The following is a 21,783-nucleotide window of genomic DNA, read 5'->3' as shown; positions in this document are numbered from 1 at the left end:
TTCTGTTCTTTGTTTTTTCCATTAAAAAAAGCAGGAACAGCTGGGTGGCTCAGTGGCTTGAGCTCCAGGACTGGAGACAGGAGGTTCTGGTTGCAGATCTGGCCTCAGATACTTCCTAGCTGTGCGACCCTGGGCAAGTCACTTAACTCCAATTGCCTAGCCCTTACCACTCTCCTGTCTTGGAACCAATACTTAGTTTTAATTATGAGAAGGAAAGTAAGGTTTTTTCTTTTTTTAAATGCAAGTATTTGCCCCAGAAACATACTCAACATTCCACCTCAAACTGCAAATCCTCCCCTCCCCAACCAATACCAGCTAACTGGATGAAGATGTGATGACCCTCTGAAGACTCACACTTTGAGCAGCTCTTCTCTACTGATCTCTGGGTAACCTTCGCCTTCTCATTCCCCTTCATCCGGGCAGCAGACTCAATGGTTTGGCCTTCTTCCCTTTGTGTCCTCAACATTCCTGGGCCAGATTTTTCTCCTTTTAGTAAGTGCTATTTTTTACATATTTGTTTGGGAATTCATTTTGGGGAAAACAAACTTTTTTACATGTTAGACTATGCTAGCAAACTTCCTAAATCCTACAAATTGAGTTATGACCCTAGAGAGGGAAAAACATCAATTGGCAATCAGAGAAGTGTATTTCCATGAGGCCAGTGGGATATCACTAGGAACCATTTTCTACAGGTACTTACAATATACAGAAACATACTATCATGGAGTCTTGGACTATGAAGGAGGCTCTTTGTGGGGCTTTTCCCCCTTTAAAACCTTTACCTTCTGTCTTAGAATCAGTGCTATGTATTGGTTCTAAGGCAGAAGAGCGGTTAGGGCGAGGCAATGGGGATTAAGTGACTTGCCTAGGGTCACACAGCTAGGAAGTGTCTGAGGCCAGATTTTGAACCCAGGACCTTCCATCTAGGCCTGACTCTCAATCCAATGAGCCACCCAACTGCCCCATGTTGTGTTTTAAGAAAGGAGAGAGAAACTTTTGGTTCAGTCTCTGGCTGGCTCAGGGGTTTGAGACTTCGGTGGATTCTGTGTGTTTTTTGGTTGACTTTGTACGAGAACTAAGGTTAAAGCAAAGAAAAACATAGGTCTATAGATGTGACTAGGTTCCACAGATACTTAAAAGCAAATTCCTTTTAACTTCTGTTATGCTTTAGGTAGGTGAACCATGCAAATTACCTACCTAGAAGTTTCAGTAGCCTCAAGGAAAGCACTTAGCAATCCTGAAGAGAATGGGACACATCCCATGACTTTGCTTTTCATTTCTGCCCTCATGGCAAAAGTCTCTGGCTCCTTCCTTAAGATTGCTGCTTTTCATTACAGACCAATCACCTTAATGAACATAGATGCAAAAATTTTAATAGAATACTAGCAAAAAGACTCCAGCGAGTGATAAAGAGGGTTATTCATCATGATCAGGTGGGATTTATACCAGGAATGCAAGGATGGTTCAACATTAGGAAAACCATCCACATAAGTGACCATATCAACAAGCAAACCAACAAAAACCACATGATAATCTCAATAGATGTAGAAAAAGCCTTTGACAAAATACAACATGCATTCCTACTGAAAACACTAGAAAGTATAGGAATAGAAGGTTCTTTCCTAAAAATAATAAACAGTATATATCTTAAACCATCAACAAGCATCATATGCAATGGGGATAAATTAGAAGCCTTTCTAATAAGATCAGGTGTGAAACTAGGATGCCCATTATCACCTCTATTATTCAACATAGTACTAGAAACACTAGCAGTAGCAATTAGAGAAGAAAAAGAAATTGAAGGTATTAAAATAGGCAAGGAGGAGACTAAGCTATCACTCTTTGCAGATGATATGATGGTATACTTAAAAAATCCTAGAGAATCAACTAAAAAGCTAGTAGGAATAATCAACAACTTTAGCAAAATTGCAGGATACAAAATAAATGCACATAAATCATCAGCATTTCTATATATTTCCAACACATTAGAGCAGCAAGAGGTAGAAAGAGAAAACCATTTAAAAAATCACCCTAGACAATATAAAATACTTAGGAATCTATCTACCAAAACAAATACAGGAATTATACGAACATAACTACAAAACACTTTCTAAAAAAATAAAACTAGATCTAAACAATTGGAAAAACATTGAGTGCTCATGGGTAGGACGAGCTAACATAATAAAAATGACCATTCTACCCAAATTAATTTACCTATTTAGCGCCATACCTATCAAACTACCAAAAACATTTTTTACTACATTAGAAAAAACTATAACAAAGTTTATTTGGAAGAACAAAAGATCAAGAATATCAAGGGAAATAATGAAAAAAAAAACGTGAAGGAAGGTGGCTTAGCAATACCAGATATTAAGCTATACTATAAAGCAGCTGTCATCAAAACAATATGGTACTGCCTAAGAGATAGAAGGGAGGATCAGTGGAATAGACTTAGGGTAAGTGATGTCAGCAAGACAGTGTATGATAAACGCAAAGAGTCCAACTTTGGGGACAAAAATCCACTATTTGACAAAAACTGCTGGGAAAATTGGAAAACAATATGGGAGAGATTAGGTTTAGATCAACATCTCACACCATATACCAAGATAAATTCAGAATGGGTGAAAGACTTGAATATAAAGAAGGAAACTATAAGTAAATTAGGTGAACATAGAATAGTATACTTGTCAGATCTCTGGGAAAGGAAAGATTTTAAAACCAAACAAGAGTTAGAGAAAATTACAAAATGTAAAATAAAAAGTTTGATTATATTAAATTACAAAGTTTTTGTACAAGGGAAAACAATGCAGCCAAAATCAGAAGGGAAACAACAAATTGGGAAAAAATCTTTATAACAAAAATTCTGACAGAGGTCTAATTACTCAAATATACAAGGAGCTAAATCAGTTGTATAAAAAATCAAGCCATTCCCCAATTAATAAATGGGCAAGGTACATGAATAGGCAGTTTTCAGATAAAGAAATCAAAAGTATCAATAAGCACATGAGAAAGTGTTCTAAATCTCTAATAATTAGAGAAATGCAAATCAAAACAACTCTGAGGTACCACCTCATGCCTAGCAGATTGGCTAAAATGATAGCAGGGGAAAGTAATGAATGTTGGAGGAGATGTGGCAAAATTGGGACATTAATGCATTGCTGATGGAGTTGTGAACTGATCCAACTATTCTGGAGGGCAATTTGGAACTATGCTCAAAGGGCTATAAAAAACTGCCTGCCCTTTGATCCAGCCATACCATTGTTGGGTTTGTACCCCAAAAAGATCATAGATAAACAGACTTGCACAAAAATATTTATAGCAGCGTTCTTTGTGGTGGCAAAAAACTGGAAAGCAAGGGTATACCCTTCAATTGGGGAATGGCTGAACAAATTGTGGTATATGTTGGTGATGGAATACTATTGTGTTAAAAGGAATAATAAACTGGAGGGATTCCATGTGAACTGAATGATCTCCAGGAATTGATGCAGAGTGAAAGGAGCAGAGCCAGAAGAACATTGTACACAGAGACCAATACACTGTGGTAATATAGAATGTAATGGACATCTGTACTAGCAGCAATGCAATGACCCAAGACAATTCTGAGGGATTTATGGAAAGGAACATTATCCACATTCAGAGGAAGAACTGCAGGAGTAGAAACACAGAAGAAAAACAACTGCATGGACAGTTGGGTTGATGAGAACATGATATGGGATGTAGACCTGAAAAGACCACACCCATGTAACTATCAATAATGTGTAAATAAGTCTTGACACACCACACCAGTGGAAATGCGAATTAGCTATGGTGGGGGAAGGGGGTGTGTCAGGGTATTGGGGGGGGTGTGGGTGAAGGGGGTGAAGGGTAAAGTAAAAACATGACTTATGTAACCAGGGAAATTTTTTCTAAAAATAAAAAATTATTTAAAAAAAAAAAAAAGATTGCTGCTTTTCTTGATTTGTGTCTAGAATATGGAAACACCAGGGAAATAGTGATGGCTCCAAAATGGCAATGATCAGATTTGGTCCTATCATTAGATATGCAGTTTCCCAGATTCAATGCATTCTAATCTACTTCTCTTCTTCCAATTTTAGAAGTAGCTCATTATCTATCTGCTGTAAGTGCTGCTATAGTTATTGACGAACTAAATGAGCTTTCTGTCCAACTGAATATCTTCATTTGGGAAATGTGTTTGTTTTTTTAATTTACTTTGTTTTTCTGTTGTGGATGTCTAAGTGGATCACTTTCAAATGAATGTATGTTTCATTCTGGAGGCTCTGTAATGTTTGTGAGTAAGGTGAAATCAGTTATACTCTACAAATAGGAGAATTTGAAGAAAAAAAGAGAGAGAATCTTTTGACTTATATTTTATGTAGGAAATCCTCCATAATACTGATAAATTCTTTTTTTCAAAACATTTATTAATATTCGTTTTTAACATAGTTACATGATTCATTATCCTACTTTCCCTTTCACCGCCCCTCACCCCCATAGCCGATGCACATTTCCACTGGTTTTATCATGTGTCCTTGATCAAAACCTATTTCCAAATTGTTGTTAGTTGCATTGGTGTGGTAGTTTCGAGTCTACATCCCCAATCATGGCCACCCCAACCCATGCATTCAAGCAGTTGTTTTTCTTATATGTTTCCTCTCCTGCAATCCTTCCTCTGAATGTGGGTAGCGTTCTTTACCATAAATCCCTCAGAGCCATCTTGTGTCATTCCATTGTTGCTGGTACAGATGTCCATTACATTCGATTTTACCATAATATATCAGTCTCTGTGTACAGTGTTCTTCTGGCTCTGCTCCTTTCGCTCTGCATCAGTTCCTGGAGGTCTTTCCAGTTCACATGGAATTCCTCCAGTTTATTATTCCTTTTAGCACAATAGTATTCCATCACCAGCATATACCACAATTTGTTCAGCCATTCCCCAATTGAAGGGCATACCCTCCTTTTCCAGTTTTTTGCCACCACAAAAAGCACAGCTATAAATATTTTCGTACAAGTCTGTTTATCTATGATCTCTTTGGGCTACCAACCCATCAATGGTATGGCTGGATCAAAGGGCAGGCATTCTTTTATAGCCCTTTGAGTATAGTTCCAAATTGCCAGCCAGAATGGTTGGATTAGTTCACAACTCCACCAGCAATGCATTAATGTCCCAATTTTGCCACATCCCCTCCAGCATTCATTACTCTCCCCTTCTTTCATTTTAGCCAATCTGCTAGGTGTGAGGTCATACCTCAGAGTTCTTTTGATTTGCATTTCTCTAATTATTAGAGATTTAGAACACTTTCTCATGTGCTTATTGATACTTTTGATTTCTTTATCTGAAAACTGCCTATTCATGTACCTTGCCCATTTATTAATTGGGGAATGGCTTGATTTTTTATACAACTGATTTAGCTCCTTGTATATTTGAGTAATTAGACCTCTGTCAGAATTTTTGTTATAAAGATTTTTTCCCAATTTGTTGTTTCCCTTCTGATTTTGGCTGCATTGTTTTCCCTTGTACAAAAACTTTGTAATTTAATATAATCAAACTTTTTATTTTACATTTTGTAATTTTCTCTAACTCTTGTTTGGTTTTAAAATCTTTCCTTTCCCAGAGATCTAACAAGCATACTATTCTGTGTTCACTTAACTTATTTATAGTTTCCCTCTTTATATTCAAGTCATTCACCCATTCTGAATTTATCTTGGTATAGGGTGTGAGATGTTGATCTAAACCTAATCTCTCCCATATTGTTTTCCAAATTTCCAAGCAGTTTTTGTCAAATAGTGGATTTTTGTCCCAAAAGTTGGGCTCTTTGGGTTTATCTTACATTGTCTTGCTGATGTCATTTGCCACAAGTCTATTCCACTGATCTGTCTCTTAGCCAGTACCATATTGTTTTGATGACAGCTGCTTTATAGTATAGTTTAATACTGGTACTGCTAGGCCCCCTACCTTCACATTTTTTTTTTCATGATTTCCCTTGATATTCTTGATCTTTTGTTATTCCAAATGAAATTTGTTATAGTTTTTTCTAATTCAGTCAAGAAGTTTTTTGGTAGTTTGATAGGTATGGCGCTAAATAGGTAAATTAATTTGGGTAGAATGGTCATTTTTATTATGTTAGCTTGTCCTACCCATGAGCAATCAATGGCTTTCCAATTATTTAGATCCAGTTTTATTTGTTTGGAAAGTATTTTGTAGTTGTTTTCGTATAATTGCTGTGTTTGTTTTGGTAGATAGATTCCCACGTATTTTATATTGTCTAGGGTGATTTTAAATGGTGTTTCTCTTTCTACCTCTTGCTGCTCTAATGTGTTGGAAATGTATAGAAATGCTGATGATTTATGTGCATTTATTTTATATCCTGCAACTTTGCTAAAGTTGTTGATTATTTCTACAAGCTTCTTAGTTGATTCTCTAGGATTTTTTAAGTATACCATCATATCATCTGCAAAGAGTGATAGCTTAGTCTCCTCTTTGCCTATTTTGATACCTTCAATTTCTTTTTCTTCTCTAATTCCTACTGCTAGTGTTTCTAGTACTATGTTGAATAATAGAGGTGATAATGGGCATCCTTGTTTCGCACCTGATCTTATTGGAGAGGCTTCTAATTTATCCCCATTGCATATGATGCTTGTTGATGGTTTTAGGTATATACTGTTTATTATTTTTAGGAAAGGTCCTTCTATTCCTATACTTTCCAGTGTTTTCAATAGAAATGGATGCTGTATTTTGTCAAAGGCTTTTTCAGCATCTATTGAGATAATCATGTGGTTTTTGTTTGTTAGACTGTTGATATGGTCACTTATGTGGATGGTTTTCCTAATGTTGAACCATCCTTGCATTCCTGGTATAAATCCCACCTGATTATGGTGGGTGATCTTCTTAATTACTTGCTGGAGTCTCTTTGCTAGTATTCTATTTTAGATTTTTGCATCTATGTTCATTAGGGAGATTGCTCTGTAGTTTTCTTTCTCTGTTTTTGATCTCCCTGGCTTTGGAATCAGTACCATATTTGTGTCATAAAAGGAATTTGGTAGGACTCCTTCTTTGCTTATTATATCAAATAATTTGTATAGTATTGGGATTAGTTGCTCTTTGAATGTCTGATAGAATTCACTTGTGAATCCATCAGGCCCTGGCGATTTTTTCTTAGGGAGTTCTTTGATGGCTTGTTCAATTTCTTTTTCTGATATGGGATTATTTAGGTATTCTATTTCTTCTGCTGTTAATCTAGGCAATTTATATTTTTGTAAATATTCATCCATATCTCCTAAATTGTTATATTTATTACCATATAATTGGGTGAAATAGTTTTTAATGATTGCCTTAATTTCCCCTTCATTAGAGGTGAGGTCTCCCTTTTCATCTTTGATACTGTCAATTTGGTTTTCTTCTTTCCTTTTTTTTTTATTAGATTGACCAGTACTTTGTCTATTTTATCTGTTTTCTCAAAATACCAGCTTCTAGTCTTATTTATTAATTCAATAGTTCTTTTACTTTCAATTTTATTAATTTCTCCCTTGATTTTTAGTATTTCTAATTTAGTTTTCATCTGGGGATTTTTAATTTGCTCACTTTCTAATTTTTTTGAGTTGCATGCCCCATTCATTAATCTCTGCTCTCCTTAATTTGTTAATATATGCACTCAAGGATATAAATTTCCCCCTGAGTACTGCCTTGGCTGCATCCCACAGAGTTTGGTAGGATGTCTCATCATTGTCATTCTCTTCAATGAAATCGTTGATTGTTTCTATGATTTCTTCTTTGACTAATTGGTTTTGGAGAATCATATTATTTAATTTCCAATCAGATTTTGATTTGCCTGTCCAGGTGCCCTTACCAATTATTATTTTTACTGCATTATGATCTGAGAAGGTTACATTTATTATTTCTGCTCTTTTGCATTTGTTTGCAATATTTCTATGCCCTATTACATGGTCAATCTTTGTGAATATACCATGTGCAGCTGAAAAGAAGGTGTATTCCTTTTTGCCCCTATTTATTTTTCTCCACATATCAATTAAATCTAATTTTTCTAGGACTTCATTCACCTCTCTTACCTCTTTCTTATTTATTTTTTGGTTTGATTTATCTAGATCTGAAAGAGGAATATTTAGATGTCCCACTAGTATGGTTTTACTATCTATTTCCTTCTTGAGCTCTGCTAGTTTTTCCTTTATGAATTTGGATGCTATGCCACTTGGTGCATACATATTGAGCAGTGTTATTTCCTCATTGTTTATACTGCCTTTAATCAGGATGTAATGACCTTCCCTGTCTTTTTTAATCATATCTATTTTTACTTTGGCTTTGTCAGAAATCACAATTGCCACTCCTGCCTTCTTTTTCTCATTTAATGCCAAAAAGATTTTGCTCAAGCCCTTTACCTTAAACTTGTGTATGTCAGCCCACCTCATATGTGTTTCTTGTAGACAACATATGGTAGGATTTTGGTTTCTAATCCACTCTGCTATTTGCTTCATTTTTATGAGCAAATTCATCCCATTCACATTCAGAGTTATAATTATCAGTTGTTCATTTGCTGACATTTTCATAGCCTCCCCTATTCCTACCCCTTCTTCTTACATTATTTCCTTTTAAACCAGTGATTTGCTTTAAGCCGGTATCCCTTATCCCCTCCCTTGATTAACTTCCCTTTCTACCTCCTCCCTTATTATTCCCCTCTTTTTAGTTTTAAAGGCCTAATAAATTCCCTCCCCCTTCTTCTCTCTTCCTTTTTTTTTGACCTCCCCACTCCCCTGCTCCCCTTGGTTTATCCCTTCTGACTTTCTCAGTAGGGTTAGATAGAGTTTTATATCCCAATGGATAATATAGGTACTCTTTCCTCTCCGGGTTGATTACACTGAGAGTAAGGTTTAAATATTACCACTTAATGCTCTCTTCCTCTCCTTCTTTTAATAGTATTTGTCCCCTCCCCTTACCATGCCCTCTTTGTGTGTAACAGAATATCCTATTTTTCTCATTCTCTCAAGTTTCTCTTGGTGTCCCCTGCTATTCACCCCCCTCTTTCCCACCTCCCATATCATCTTCGACCATTTAGTATTCCACCCTCTCCCTATGAATTATTCTTCTGATTACTATAATAGTGAATACTATAATAGTGAATAGAGTTCACTACAGAGAATTATACATAGCATTTCTCCACATAGGAATATAGATAATTAGATCTTATTGAAGCCCTTAAAGAGGCAAATTTAAAAATGATGAGTTTTCTTTCTTTCCCCTCTGTTTCTTATTTACCTTTTTATGTTTCTCTTGATTTTTGTAGTTGGATATCAAACTTTCCATTTAGTCCTGGTGTTTTCTGTGCTAATACTTGGAAATCTTCAATTTTGTTGAATGCCCATACTTTTCCCTGGAAGTATATAGTCAGTTTCGATGGGTAGTTGATCCGTGGCTGAAGGCCCAACTCTCTTGCCTTTCTGAATATCATATTCCAAGCCTTGCGGTCTTTTAGCATGGAGGCTGCCAGATCCTGTGTGATCCTGATTGGTGCTCCTTGATATTTTAATTGTCTGTTTCTGGCTTCTTATAAGATTTTTTCTTTTACTTGGAGGCTCTTGAATTTGGCTATTATATTCCTGGGGATTGAGTTTTCAGGGTCTAGTGTAGAGGATGAACTATGGATCCTTTCAATGTCTATATTGCCCTCTTGTTGTAGAACTTCAGGACAATTTTGTTGAATAATTTCTTTTAGTATGGAGTCCAAGTTTCTATTAATTTCTGTTTTTTCTGGAAGACCAATGATTCTCAAATTGTCTCTTCTAGACTGGTTTTCTTGGTCTGTCACTTTCTCATTGAGATATTTCATGTTTTCTTCTATTTTATCTGTCCTTTGACTTTGTTTTATTTGTTCTTGTTGTCTTAAGAGATCATTAGCTTCTAATTGCTCAATTCTAGCCTTTAGGGACTGGTTTTCAGCTATGATCTTTTGGTTTTCCTTTTCAATCTGGTCATTTCTGAGGTTCAATTTACTTATCAGTTCATTTTATTTCTTAGCCTCACTTTCCAATTGCAAAATTCTGCCTTTTAAACTATTATTTTCTTGCCTGATTTCCTTTTGAGCTATTTCCCATTTCTCTAGCCAAATCTTTTCCAACTTTTTCATCATCTCATATTTGAACTCTTCAAGAGCTTGTGACCAGTTTTCATTATTTTGGGATGGTCCAGATGCTTGTTTGTTCTCCTCTTCTGTTTGCTCGGTTGTCTGGATTTTCTCTGTGTAAAAGTTGTCGAGTGTTAAAGATTTCTTCTTCTTCTTGTTAATCTTTCTCTTTTGGCCTTCCGATTCTGGGTTGCCATTGTTAGCCCAGCCCGTTTTCAGGTTTATCCTCATGCTGACTCAGGTCTGGTTTTCCTCAAGTTCAAGACCCCTGGTGGACCCCCTTGCTTGATCCTCTGCTGGAAGCTCCTTTACAAGTCTCAGGGAGCTGCTTCCACAGTCGTATACCCGTCTGTACTGGTTCCCTACTCAGGGTTTCAGAGCCTTCGCTCACATGCGCCTGTGTCCGCCTCCACTTGTGCCTGTGCTCGCGCCTGCACTCTGTGTCCATGCTCAAAGTCCATGCGCGTTCTTTAGCCTTTTGGGGTTCTAAGCCTTGCTGCTCTCAGGAACAGGCCCTAGAGCTGCCAATGACTCAGTGGGTGCCCCAAACTTGCTCTATTTCTCTTGAGCTGGCTTTGGCATTGTAGGTGGTGTGGTGTGTGTGTGTGTGGGGGGGGGGGGGTTGCTCAGCCCGCGATTTAGTGAGAGCTGTTTCACTCCTTTATAGCACGGAAATGCCCCGATTCCACGTACCTTCCACACTGCACCCTGTTGTGGGGTCCCTCCATTCGTCTGGATTTGTTTTTATGTCCCCTTGAGGAGTCCTGTATGTTTCGGTTAGGAGAGGTTAAGCACTGCTCTTTATTCTGCCGCCATCTTAACCAGGACAATACTGATAAATTCTTGTTGCTACTTAGTGGATTATTAACCCTATCTCAATGATCTCATTTGTTGCCAGATCTGAGAGTATTCTAGAGGAAGATGTGCCAGTGAACTCTATAGAGTAGATACCTCTGTACTTGTCATGGAATCTTATATGATTTTAACATGTTTAGAAAAAACTGTTAGGGTTATATTTTATTACTTTTTAAAGAAAAATCAACAAAAACTAGTGTGATCTCAATACTTGTGAATCTGTTGTAAACTTATGAAAATATAGTGATGTTGGCTGGGACCTACCCTAAAGGAAGGAAGGGAAAGAGGTAGCCAGAAATATTTACATTGACTGAGGGATCTACAGATTCATCCTCTTACACCAAAGCAATGAATTCTAATAAAAACTGCCTTTGAAATGGTGTCATTTAGTGCTTGGGGTCTTCTTTCTTCTGATTGATATTTTTATAAAAGAATTTGGCTTTCTTTTTCTACTTTCATATAAACTTACAGATGCTCTTAACCATTTGGGGTCATTTTGAAGCACTCTAGCACTTAAGAGAACTAATTTCCTGGGTTTGTCATGTGAGAGATTTCATTTCCCAGAAAAAGTATTCTGGGTCCATTTCTAGCTGAACTCTTTGGAAAAAAAAGATGAGAATCAGATGAAAAATATTGCCAGTAATCACTGCTATCATCATCACCATCATATACTAGCTAGCCAGATAATTTGACTTATCTGGGGTGTATGCCAAACCTGTAGAGCAGTGGTTCCCAAACTTTTTTGGCCTACTGCCCCCTTTCCAGAAAAAAATATTATTTAGCGCCCCCTGGAAATAATGAAACTATTAATTGAACTCAGAATAGAATGTAATACAAAAAAAGTGTGGCCCTCACCGCCTCCCTGAATCACTGCAGCACCCACCGGGGGGCGTTAGTGCCTACTTTGGGAATTACTGCTGTAGAGTTATGTCATCCTTCATGCACTTTGTATTACTTTGTGAGGGTATACTGCTAATAATATTCCATCCTTCTATTCAGTGTTCTACAAATGAGCTTGTCATCCAAATAAATGTAAATCCATATTTAAAAAAATTAAAAACTCATTCAAAGAAGCATCATTCTTCCTATTAATTACAGAGACAAACTCTTTGCAGTGGCTAGAGAAAGGGGCAGAAAAGAGTTGTTCCACAGTAGAAAATTATAAGAACCTTGGATTCTTTAGGTTTCTCTTAAGATTTTTAATAGTAAGGTTCTTTCTCAATTTAAGCCTGTAGGCAGCCCACACAACTGAGCTATCATTCTATCTTTCACGTAGTCATTCAGCCCTTACAGTGATGCAAGAAAAGAGTGAGTCAGCATTAATGCTCTGCTTTATCTGAACTCGTGTTTCACCAGAAGCATACTGGGGAGGGAAAGCAGGATTCATTGAAGAAAGGTCAGCATTTTCCTTTGACTTTCAGGAAATTGAAGAGTTCAAGCATATTAGAGAAACCAGTTAAAAAGGAGAAAAAACTGTACTGATTATTTAAAAATCTTTCCAGGTGGAAAGCCAGAAAACAGCTGCTGCTACTTATGACACAACCACACAGTACAGAGAGTTCACTTAAAAACTGGCAATACTAATGAGATGGAATTAATATTTTTGATTAATTACAAAGAAATTGCAGTTGCAATCACTAAAAACAAACATACTTTTAAAAGGCTGAAATCTGTTCTTGGGGCTCTTCCTTATACATACTTTCAAAATGTGTTTAAACATTAGTAAATCCAAATATGTAACTAATATCTCCATTGACAAAACCAAGTTGTAAAGTTATTTCATTTCTGTAGGCATTAAAAAAATAATAATCAAGTAGGAGTGAGATGGGAGAGAGAAAATTCTTTTAATTAAAATAAAATTAAGAGAAAAGAAAAATGGGGGTAACTGGGTAGCTCAGTGGATTGAGAGCAAGGTAGGAGGTTCTAGGTTCAAATTTGGCCTTTGACATACTTCCCAGCTGTGTGACTCTGGGCAGGACACTTAATCCCCATTGCCTAGCCCTTACCACTCCTTGGAACCTGGCAGCCTGGGTGCTAATGTTTAATCTCCCCATTACATGGAAGAATTCAAACTGAAACCTTCCTGACTCGGAGTCCAGTCCTCTATCCACTATACTACCCAACTATCTCAATGAATGTAAGCTTCTTTCTCTCAAGAGTGTTTCTGAGCCAAAGCCATTGTCCAATTCACATGCAAGTCAAATCATTACCCTGTGATATCACTAGGTTGCTTTAAAAATGAAGGATGAACAACAACTTCATAAAGGTTTTAAAAATTGAACTGAACTGAACTGAACAGAATTCCTCCTCCTTCTTTACAACCCCTCTCCCCCAAACACTCATTGTACCTTTCCTTCCAAATTCACTTAGGTTCCTTTTTTTTAATTCCACAAGGGGGCAAGAGTGAGTTATTTCAGTGAGGTAGTTATACAGTTATTTATAACTCATGATGTGGATTATTTAATAAGCTTATTAAAGCTAAAACCTCTTCTAAGACTTTTGACACAGTCTGTGTAGATATAAACCTCTTGTTTTTTAACTGACAACCAGACTGTTACTAATGCTTTTGAAATACTAGATAGATAGATAGATAGATAGACAGAAAGATAGATGGACAGATGAACAAATGGATTGATGGATGGAAGGAAGGACAGATGGATGGATGGATGGATAGATAGAAATATATATGCTATCTGTGTATATATATATATACATATATATATGGTATAGTGTGTGTGTGTATGTGTGTATATATATATATATATATATATATATATATATACTTGCTGAGATAACACAGTAGAAGGGCTAAGGGGATAGAAACAATCTTGCCTGTAACTTTTCACTCATGTAAAAGGCTTTTTAAATATAACTTAGAACAATTGGATGTTCATGAAAATAGGTAATGATACAATGGTACAAATGGTCTCTTTGTTGCTGTTCAGTTATTTCAGTCATGCCTGACTTTCATAACTCCATTTGGGGCTTTCTTGGCAGAGATACTGAAGTGGTTTGCCATTTCCTTCTACAGCTAATTTTATAGACAAGGAAACTGAGGCAAACAGGGTTAAATGACTTGCCCAGGGACACATAGTAAGTGACTGAGACTAGATTTGAACTCAGGTCTTCCTGTCTCTAGGCCCAATATTCTATCCACTGTGCCACCTAGCAGACATGTTATATTAATTATATATTATATAAGATATTAATATTATATACTATTTAATATTACTATAGAGCTAAAACAGTAGAAATAACAGACCACCCACCAGCCAGATAGTGTGCTCTGTCCTGATCAGAATATTTTAGGAAGGACATTGACAAGCCAGCACATGTTCTGAAAAAAAGAAGAATGAACATAAAGGGGAGAGAACTCAAAACTCTCTCATACAAGAAAAAGGTGAAGTAACCGGGGATATCTGTTTATCAGGGATTGACTAATCCATTTGTGTCTTCTTGCTCCTATTGTCTAACCTGATGCCTAGCAAATTGTAGGTGCTTAAAAATCCTTATTGGGTTGAATGGAATGGAATGTATTATGTCTAAGTGCTCAGAACAGGCAGCTGGTAGAACATCTCATTAACACCCGAAAATGATAATAATTATAGCTAATATTTTATGAGCTGGCACAAGAGACTGGTGAGATGAAGTACATGATACATGAGGGGAGATGCCTTCCCTCTCATTCCCTATGCTGGTAATGCTCTTTTTGCCATTCAGAGCCCAACTCTAAACCCTTCCATCAAACACTTCTGATGTTCAAGCTTCTCTTCCTCATATGTCACCTGAATTTTTTTTAGCACTTCTCATAAGTGCTATGTTCCACCAGGTCACAAAGAGTCAAATACTAATGAACTATGACGCAAATGTACTTTTCATATATTAGCGTCACATGTATATGTTATATCTCTCCCCCTACTAGATTGTAAGCTCCACAAGGGCAGAGACCAAAGCTTACCTCCACTTTAGTGTTCCCTCATCACCTAGCACTGAGCTGTATACATGGTAGGTACTTAAATGTTTACTGAGGATTTTGCATTATTGGAATTCTTATTTTTAAAGGTTTGCTCATAGAATTCTGCAGCCTTCTTTGAAAAAATGTGAATTTTGTTTTTTGCAAAATATAACATGGGGCAGCTAAGTGGCTCATTGGATAAAGAGCCAGGCCTGGAGATAGGAGGTCCTGGATTCAAATCTGGCCTTAGACCCTTCCTGGATGTGTGACCCTGAGCAGGTCACTTAACCCCAATTGCCTAGCTCTTAACTCTCTTCTGCCTTTGAATGTATACTTAGAATTGATTCTAAAACAGAAGATAATGGGGAAGGAAGGAAGGAAGGAAGGGAGGGAAAAAATGGAACATTGAAGTATTATGAATGTTAAAGAAGACAGTCTAAGTGAAAGCACTTAGCCAATTGGGAAATATCCAAATTAAAAGTATTTCAATACTTAAAAAAAATTAACAAGCATTAGTTACCACTCCTCACATCTTCTTCTGAAGCCTCCATTCAACAACAGAGCAAAAGAAAGCCCTTGAAACAAATATGCCTAATTAAGCAAATCAAATTATTTTATCAGTCATGTCCAAAAATGTGTCTCATTTTGAATGAGAAGCCTATCACTTCTCTATCAGGAGATGGGTAAAGTATTGCCATGTGTCCTCAAAAACATCTAGTAACTCCAATAAGACCCTGAAAGGAATATCCTCTTTGGATTGTCCTTTAGGTTTGAGATGGACATAGAGATACACCTCCTTTCTATGCCTTGATACCTTTGGGTTGTATCTAAGACATCTATCTGTCCCCTAAATTATGAGGGTCACCCCCCCATGACTTCAGGCAAACCTCCCTCCTCAGTGCCTCAATGCATACTGCTCTGAAGTCACATCTTTACTGTTGTAAAGAGTTATAAAGACCCCAGAATTGATATCCTCTAGGAGGCAGCTTTCCATCTATGCTGTCCTCCTGGCCGGATTCAACATTACCTTCTAAATTAATAAATTTCTCTTCTTATTTTTAAGCTGTTTTGGAATCTTGCATTCTTGCAAAGAATACCCTTCCTGAACCCAGGGGGTTCACCTCAAGCCCCACACAACAAAATAACCTGGAGAAAGAAATGGCAAATCTGTGCCAAGAAAATGCCAAATGGGGTCACAAATAGTTGGACACAACCAAAAATCAACTCAGCAACAAGAACAAAATCTCATTACATATATTATCTAATTTGAGCATCATAACAATCTAGTGAGATAGTCACCTCCATTTTATAAATGAGAAAACTGAGACTGAAAGCAATGTATTTTCCCCAGTCTTTTTGACTTTGAGATCACTGCTCTCTCCACCATGTCAAGCAGTCATTATTTCTTCTCCAATTTAATGCCTAAGTATACATAATTCATTCTATAGTTATAACATGAAAAGTGTACTAGGAAATACAATCCTAATGAAACCAATCCCCTTAAAAGGCTCTTTATTGGATTTCCAAACAACATCCTGTTTTATGTAACTAAATATGCCGGAAGGCTAACTATATAGCAAAGGCCTTTAGACTCTTTGAATCAAATAATCCTTTTGTTTTTGCTACTAAAGTCTAATTTTAAAAGGCATAATTCTAATATTAAAATTCTAATCTCAAAAATTCTAATCTTAAAATCTACAAGCTAATATTTTGCCTAATGAAGCTGCCAATGTATTTTATGTGAACCTTGAGTTAAAACTTTTGAAAGACAAATGGATTCAATATTGTACCACTGATTTTTTTTTTACCCAATATTGGGATGGATTTAATGCAAGTACCTAATAGTAAAAGTTTGATGTTGGGGTAAAATGAGGCACTCAAAAATCATTGAACAGTTAACAAAAAGGGAGTTTACTTCACTCAGACGTAGCAAGAATATGTGACAAAGATGCAGTGACCTTTAGCTTTTCTGCCTGTGACCTGCCTTGGTTCTTTCTGGTCAGTAGGGCAAGATCTGGTTACTTATGAGGTCTTCAGAGTGTCTGATTCAATATAGGAGGGACTTTTTAAGCCCTCATGTGAGTAGGAAGCCATGTCAAGGGAGTCAGGAGTCAAACAAATCCCAGGCATAGTTCTGATGTTTTTTTTGGGGGGGGAAACTAATCTGTCTTGAAGGAAACAGGGGAACCTCAGCCCAATCACAAACTGTTCCATGGAATTCTAGCAGTTCTAGGAGGCATGCTTAGGGATACTATGCAGGAATTTTTGTACAAGAAACAAAGCTAAAGCTTACAGCAGGTATCACCCCAAGAATGGAAGACTCAAACTCTGTTCAATCCAGAAGTAAGAAAAGAATTTTATTTGAAGAAGGGTTTCATGGTAGTAGAATGGCTGGTGGAATAACCTGGGGAGTAATTAGGTAGCCCCAGGGCTGATGGATTAGCCTGGGTCCTGGTAGAGTAGCCTCACTGGAGCTGATGGGATAGCAGCTCTCCAGGTATGGAATAGCAGCCCCAGTGTGGAGTAGCAGTTCCAAGTGTAAGGTAGCAGTTTCATGCCCTGTGGATTAGGGTTGTCATATTTATTAGGGTCTGAGGGCTAGTCACTTCCCAATCCAGAAAAATCTTCATCTTTCACCCAAACCCTAGAAAATAGTCATGGCCAAATTCAGGTGGAGGTGTGTTTTGGGGTTTGACACCTATGTCATAGGGAATGAGGAGCATGCACAAGTTTGGGGGATCCTTCTGGAATGCCAGAGCCCTTAGTGCACAAATCCCCTATTTCCCATTGTCAACCTTGTCATCATTCGTCAATGTGGGAGAGGTCTTGTTACCCTTCTAGAATGTTTTCTTCAATGATGGGAGCCAGGAGGGGGATGCAATAAGTTGGAGGACCACTATAGGTAATGTTTTAGAGTTCAGAACTAAAGTAAATATGGAACAATATGAGTAATTAATACAACAGATTAGGCACAAAGCTAATGCCCGGTATAGTACATTATTGAACCAGTACTAATGATTGATGCTGCCATTTATGCTTGACTAATGCTGAAACTACAGGTTTTGTAGTTGATATTTAACTAGTGCTAACTGGTGAGCAATATAAGATTTTAGAGTATGAGATCCTGTTCTTATTACTGCCCCTCACTGCTCACTGCCAATCTCCATTAGCATGATTACTTTGGGCCTACCTCAGTGTAGGACAGTGGGACAAAAAAAAACCAAACAAACCTAGCTTTAGAGTTAGAAGACTTAAGTTCAAATCTTGTCTCTTTGTCATTATCTGTGCAACCTTGAACTAGTCATTAGCTGTCATGGGTCTTTGTTTCTTATTCTATAAAATTAGGAGATTGGGCTACATAGATCTCTAAGACCCCTTCAAACACTTTGTCCCAAAACTTGCTAAACCGTGCAATAGTTTCATGTCTTAAACCCAGCATAAAAGCCCCGTACCTCAAAGAGATCAAAGAAGGAGGAAAAGGACTCACCTGTAGAAAAAAAGAGCAGCTCTGGAATAGCAAAGATCAGGAAACCAAGGGGATTCCAAGCTGATAGGGAATGGCTAAATAAACAAATAGAATACTATTGTGCTGTAAGAAATGATGAAGGGGGACAGGTTCCCAAAGAAACCTTGGAAGACTTCTATGAACTGATGAAAAGTAAAGTAAGAAGAATAGAAGAATTTATACAACGACAATATTGTAAAAACAAATAACTTTTGTAAGAATGCAGTTTGCAGGCCTAGAGCGCCAGCCAAGCCTCAGGCAGGAGATGGGAAGCTAGTAGATGGAACTCCAACTCCCCCTCCTGTTGGCAGTTTAGGACTCTGGGAGTTGATCTTACTGAAATGATTGTGGACCAGTAATGGCTGCTTATCTGACAAGCTTTCTAGGGCTGAACTTGATGTTAAAAGGGAATAGCTTCACAGGAAATTGATGGTTTTAGCTGTTTGAGGTTTATCCCCTCAACAAGGATGAGTAATTGGCTCAGGATGTCTTCAAAGCTGATTCCTTTCTCTCAGGATCTCAATTGTCCCAGAGGCTGACAAGATGGAGGATGGCTTTGGTAATGTTATGTATTAGGCCAAAATAGTTCATCTCAGGAGATCTCACACCAACTGCCTTAGTTAAAATAAGGATTTAATGATCTTGAAGGGAAAGGGTTGATAGGTAATAATAGGAAAGAGGGTAAGGCCAAATCTGTCTAAAGCTCTTTGTTGCTGACAGGATGACTTCTCCCCTAATAGGGCAGAAGCCCCACACCAGGATCTTGTTTCCCTCACTTCCTCACAAGCTAATCTAATTCCCTATATAAACTAAATACTAAAGCAAGATGGTTTAAAGATCATCTTGATTGGAGATCTGAAGATATTGAAGTTCAGGTTGAAATTGCTGCTAGTTGATTTCAGCAGTAATAAAATCAGGATCAGTGTGACAGTCTTATAGATAACCAATATGGGTAAAAGCTGAATTCCACCAAGTTCTGCTGATCAGAGTTATGCTAGGCCTCAGAAAGCAGTAGTGATAATAATTATCCCACATCCCACATCCACCCAGCACCCCATCCCAGGAAAGAGTACAAGTCACTCAGCTTGGGGTGCTGCTTATATACCCACATTCTAAACTGCTCTTAACTGTCCCTCTCTTGGAGTTCTATGGGGTAATTCACTCCACTTAAGATTCTTCCAGCTACACCTTGAAAAATTTAAGATCTCTACCACCACAGTAACCAGCAAGGATTCCAGAGGACTCATGATAGAACTGATAAGACAGTGATAAATAGGTGAAGGATTCAGGTGTAGACTGAGACTTTTTTTCTTTAATGTGGCCCTTATGGGGATCTGTATTGCTTGACTGTAATTATTTATTTAATAATTTTTTGACTATGTATTTTGTATAAGGATTTTGATTTGATTTTTCTTTTTTGGGGATGGAAATATGAAAATAATGGTGGAATAAAAGTGGGAGGGAGAGAAAAAAATTAATAACTGAAAAAGTAAAATTCAGTTTTTAAAAAAAGATCCCTTCCCACTCCAAATCTAAGATCCTACAAACTGTTCTCTCTAGACCAGTCATTCCTAAAGTGGGTGCTACCGGCCCCTGGTGGGTGCTGCAGTGATCCAGGGGAGTGGTGATGGCCACAGGTGCATTTATCTTTCCTATTAATTGCTATTAAAATTAAAAAAAAATTAATTTCCAGGGGGCTAAGTAATATTTTTTCTGGAAAGGGGGCGGTAGGCCAAAAAAGTTTGGGAATCACTGCTCTAGACCCTGGAAAAGGCCTGGAAAAGAAAAGGGAATCCAGATAAACAAATAAAATAAATGAGGTAATTTATGTAAATTGTAAATTTTTAGTTGCTATATGTGTTAGCTGTTGGGGGGCAGCTGGGTGACTCTATGGATTGAGAGCCAGGCCTAGAGATGGGGGGTTCTGGGCTCAAATCTGGGCTTAGACACTTCCTAGCTGTGTGACCTATTTTGTGTGTGATCTAACTGTGCATCTATTTTGTGCCAGGGACTGGGCTAAGTATTAATCTCATTTGATCCTCACAATAACTCTGGGAGGTGGGTGCTATTATTATCCCCATTTTTACAGTTCAGAAAATTGAGGCAAACAGAAGTTATTCTCTAAGTGACCTGCTCAGGGTCACATAACTAGAAAATGGATTTGAACATAGATCTTCTGACTCCAATGATCTGTGTACTGGGGTGCCATCTAGGTGCCTGAAAGAGGAGGAAGATGTATATTCTAAGCAAAGGAAAGAGCATGAACAAAGGCTTGGAGGTGGGAGAGCATAGGACATGTTAGCAGTTCAAAGAGAGGTCCAGTTTGACTAATACATAGTGTTTAGGGAAGGGTGCAATATGAATTAGGGTAGGATGGAGCCAGATTGTGGTGGGCTTTGAGTTCCAGGCCAAGGAGTTTGATCTTTATTCAGTAAGTAATAGGGAGCTAGGGAAGATTTTAGAGCAGAGGTGTGATGTGATCAGCTGCATAAAGATTGGGTTAGAAGGGAAGTGGAGAAAGGGAACTTCAATAAAGTGAATATTAGACAATCTAAGTAGACAGCACAGTGTCCTGGGCCAAGAGTCAGGAAGACATCTTCCTGAGTTCAAATCTGGCCTCAGACACTTACTAGTTGTGTGGCCTTGGGCAAGTCATTTAACACTGTTTATCTGAGTTTCCTGATCTGTAAAATGAGCTGGAGGAGGAAATGGCAAAACATTCTAGTATCTTTGCCAAGAAAATCCCAAATGGGGTCACAAAAGGTCAGACATGACTGAAATGATGAAACCACAACAAAATGAAGAACTAGTGCATTGATGGGCAACCTTTTGAGCTTGGTGTGTCAAAATTCACCAAAAAACTGAGCATAACTTGGGTGGTTCAAGGAGAAAAAAACCCCTTAATTTTGTGATATTTATAGTTTAAATAACAAAAATGTATAATTGTAATATATAACTTTTTAATAAGCCAAAAACTAATTATTTAATTTACCTGCTTAGTGACTTCTTTGTTCATCTGTCAGTCAGTTTCTTTTGTTGGTCTTGATATTATTTAACTTGTATGGGGTGCCATGAACTAAGATAAGTGAGGGGGGAGGGGGACTTCTTTAACTAACCTACCTATTAGTGACTTTTTTGTTGCTAAATTTCATTGGCTAATGAAAATTCATTCAGCCACTAAATCTTCAATTGAAGGTTGATATTTTGTACACTTCAAATTCAAGCAAGCGCTACTAACTTCATCTGTCAATCTGTTTCTTTTGTTGTTTTTGATATGATTTAACACTGAGAATAAGGTCTCACAAAAAGTACGTAGAGGGAAAAATTGTGAGTAAAGG

The 21,783-nt window shown here is 37.4% G+C and overlaps 1 protein-coding gene across 1 annotated transcript in view; it reads right to left on the bottom strand.

The window, feature by feature from the left end:
- HADH (hydroxyacyl-CoA dehydrogenase) overlaps nucleotides 1-10,591 on the bottom strand; it is a 102,273-nt gene extending 91,682 nt beyond the window's left edge. Inside the window, exon 1 of the mRNA XM_044681638.1 lies at nucleotides 10,522-10,591. Within this exon, the coding sequence (XP_044537573.1) occupies nucleotides 10,522-10,591 (70 nt within the window). The remainder of the gene's footprint in view (nucleotides 1-10,521) is intronic.
- Nucleotides 10,592-21,783: the final 11,192 nt, after the last annotated feature.

This window comes from Gracilinanus agilis, chromosome 6 (assembly GCF_016433145.1).
Source record: "Gracilinanus agilis isolate LMUSP501 chromosome 6, AgileGrace, whole genome shotgun sequence".
Classification (NCBI taxonomy): domain Eukaryota; kingdom Metazoa; phylum Chordata; class Mammalia; order Didelphimorphia; family Didelphidae; genus Gracilinanus; species Gracilinanus agilis.
This window is presented reverse-complemented; position numbering and strand designations above follow the sequence as displayed.